Source organism: Aphis gossypii, chromosome 2, assembly GCF_020184175.1.
Source record: "Aphis gossypii isolate Hap1 chromosome 2, ASM2018417v2, whole genome shotgun sequence".
Lineage (NCBI taxonomy): Eukaryota > Metazoa > Arthropoda > Insecta > Hemiptera > Aphididae > Aphis > Aphis gossypii.
Genome location: NC_065531.1, coordinates 87,355,685 through 87,358,595, shown reverse-complemented (window position 1 = coordinate 87,358,595; position 2,911 = coordinate 87,355,685). Strand labels below are relative to the sequence as shown.

The following is a 2,911-nucleotide window of genomic DNA, read 5'->3' as shown; positions in this document are numbered from 1 at the left end:
GCTTAGTTCAAATAAAGAATCTAACCATTTAACTTGAAATAATAATACAAACTATTAAGTACCTACTGATATTCTAGTAAATTAGCATAGATGTTATGCATTTTTTCAAATTAGTTTAAGTTAATTAATGATAAAACCTATTTATTGTTTTATCTGTAACTATTTGAAAATTAAAATAATCTTAATTTATAAAAATTACTTAGTTTAAAAGATTTGATATTACTATTGATTATTTTAACATAAAAGCAAGATACTACTGAACAATTAAATTTAAACAAATTTATTTAAAAATTAGTTAACAGAAAAAAATATAAATAATATATAATATACTAGTACAATATACAGTTCAGTTAAGATTATTTTATTGAAATATATAAATATATTATATTTAAGTAATAAATACCAATATAAGTATTAAGTAATAGTTACAACATTTATTGTTGTAAATTTAAAAAATATTTATGACCAATGAAGCCTTTTGATGTTACAGTGTTTTCTAAAGCTTCTTGGAACGAATCTAATGGTAAAGTCTTATGAGCAGGTGCAATTAACTTGCCATTTTTCATAAATTGTATAAGTTCATCATACATTTGGTCATATTGCTTTGTATGAGCATTTTCATTACGCCATCTAGTCATCCAAAAACCTCTGAGTTGAATATCTTTAAATATAAAAGAAGCAGTTGGAACAATGACTGGTTGTTTGGACATACCACCGTAAGTCACCATCACACCACCATTATTCAATGTGCGTAAAACTTCTGTAGAACTTTTACCACCTATATTGTTTATTCCTAAACGTGGTTTAGGTAAAAATCCACTTTTAAATAAATCTGTAGTCCTAAATAAGGAAAAATTAAATGTTAATACATCGAATAGATAATTGAAGCCCAAAAATATCACAAATATTGCACCTTAACTCTTCTTCAGTAAGTATGTATGAAGCACCTAGAGACTTGAGATGATTTTTCAAATTTTCCAAATCGGGTTCAGGTCGATTGCGTATAATATTTACACTTATATAGCCAAAAATATTTGCCAATTGAATGACATTCTGACCACATGCACTGTTTGCTCCATTTTGTATAATAACATCATTTTTGTTTAGAGATACAAAATCATGTAACATTCTGTATGCAGTACATGGATTAGAAGAAATACCACTTAATGCATACACGTCGGTATCTTTACTTACCTGAAACGTAAAAGTATAATTTAATATAATACATAATTGTACCTATGTATTACAATGTATTTAGAATGTTTATAGTTAATACAAAAACATATACATGTTGTGTTTTTGGTCGTTAATTGTTATTACATTTAAAAGTATACATTTTAAAATAAAATTGTTCATAAATTACATGTCAAATTCAATAAAAAAAAAATTTAATTTCAATAATATACCACTGACTTTTATTAGTTGTTCTGAATCAAATATACCAGCTGTACACCAAGTACCCATAGCACCATCTGATACAACTCGATCTCCAGGAACAAGATTAGTAACACGCGATCCGACTGCCACAACATCCCCAATTCCTTCAAAGCCCCCAGTCATGGGTAACGGTGGTTTTATGGGATACACACCTTGAATAATGTTAATGTCTGCTGGATTGACTGGTGCAACAATCATTTTCAACAAAACCTTATACATATTAACATGTAAATGAATTGTTTATGTTAGAATAATTATCAAATGTATTATCATACCTGTTTTTCATCAAGTTTGTCAGGTAATGTATCTTCTACAAGATTGGCGACTTTCGCGGGATCTCCATATTCTTCGTATATGATTTTACGACAGTGCATGTTACGTTGATGGTGTTTGAATACGTGAAATCGTAGAACTGTGGTTTGGCATACCGAACTGCTTAACTGAAATACTCTGTGGAACATGGTAAATCCAGAACAATGGGACTAGATATGTTTACCTGAAACCAAAACGTGGATTGTTGATAGTCGTAATCGAATAACAAAATTTCTGAAAACTCGTCTAGAATTTTAGGTGTGCAGTGAAGTCTTGTCTGTAGAACACTAACTTAATATATTTCTCGGTAGTCGGTTAGTCCATAATAAAATTAATTTATTTTGTTATGGGTTAGTCGGTACTCGGCACGTCGTCCTTATGAAATTATTAAATAATCATGTATGATAAGTGATAACCGATATCAGTTTAGCGCGTTAACACATTATCATGTAATATATTAAATTATTGATAATAACCTATATATACCTTTATCTTTATATAAATAGGTATATTATAATACAATATGCATATTGTACTTACATAAAGACAAGTATAAGTCTATGCCCTATGGTCATAAGTAACATGACCACAGAATAGATGAACATAACATTATAACTACATGTGAGTATGTGACATAACTATAACCATTTATTATATTATGCAATAGTATATTGTACATAAAGTATAACCTATAACCTATAGCAAATTCACCTTCAATAGAAAGCAATAAGTTGAGTTATTCGTTTTAATATTAAAGTCAATAGCCAAATGTGTAGTATAATAATATATTCTACAAGTTTATGAATATATATTTTACCAGAAATGTTGACAATTTAGGAAATGATAATGACAATATTACTAATAATAGGTAGAAGGAAATTATATCATTGCCTAATTTCATTTTGGTAGTTTATACGGCAATATCTATAATATTATAACGCATTACTTTCTTATACGAAAGCATAAAATTGCTTCATGCTAAAAACCTTAATCATCACCCACCAAGTTTGGTGTCAAATACTCAAATGTCATTATTCAATATTCATTATTGTCGGTCTCGTGATCTAAAAATATTATCAGGTGGGGAAATGACTGATATTGATAAATTGGTTGATTGAAAAATGTCACGGTCACGGCTATGGCATAACTAAAAGTGTCCAAC

At 28.5% G+C, this 2,911-nt stretch overlaps 1 protein-coding gene across 2 annotated transcripts; it reads right to left on the bottom strand.

Moving 5' to 3' along the window:
• Window positions 1-264: 264 nt before the first annotated feature.
• On the bottom strand, window positions 265-2,177 carry LOC114119770 (enoyl-[acyl-carrier-protein] reductase, mitochondrial). 2 transcript variants are annotated; one of them, XM_027981462.2, is made up of 5 exons: window positions 2,042-2,177; window positions 1,713-1,933; window positions 1,414-1,647; window positions 914-1,194; window positions 265-840 (listed from the first exon to the last, which is right to left on the bottom strand). In XM_027981462.2, the coding sequence occupies exons 2-5, from the start codon at window positions 1,896-1,898 to the stop codon at window positions 435-437; spliced, it is 1,107 nt and encodes a 368-aa protein (XP_027837263.1). In that variant the 5' UTR covers window positions 1,899-1,933; window positions 2,042-2,177; the 3' UTR covers window positions 265-434. The 2 variants fall into 2 exon arrangements, with proteins under 2 accessions (XP_027837263.1, XP_050057190.1); XM_050201233.1 differs by having other exon boundaries at window positions 1,713-2,139.
• Between the last annotated feature and the right edge of the window lie 734 nt (window positions 2,178-2,911).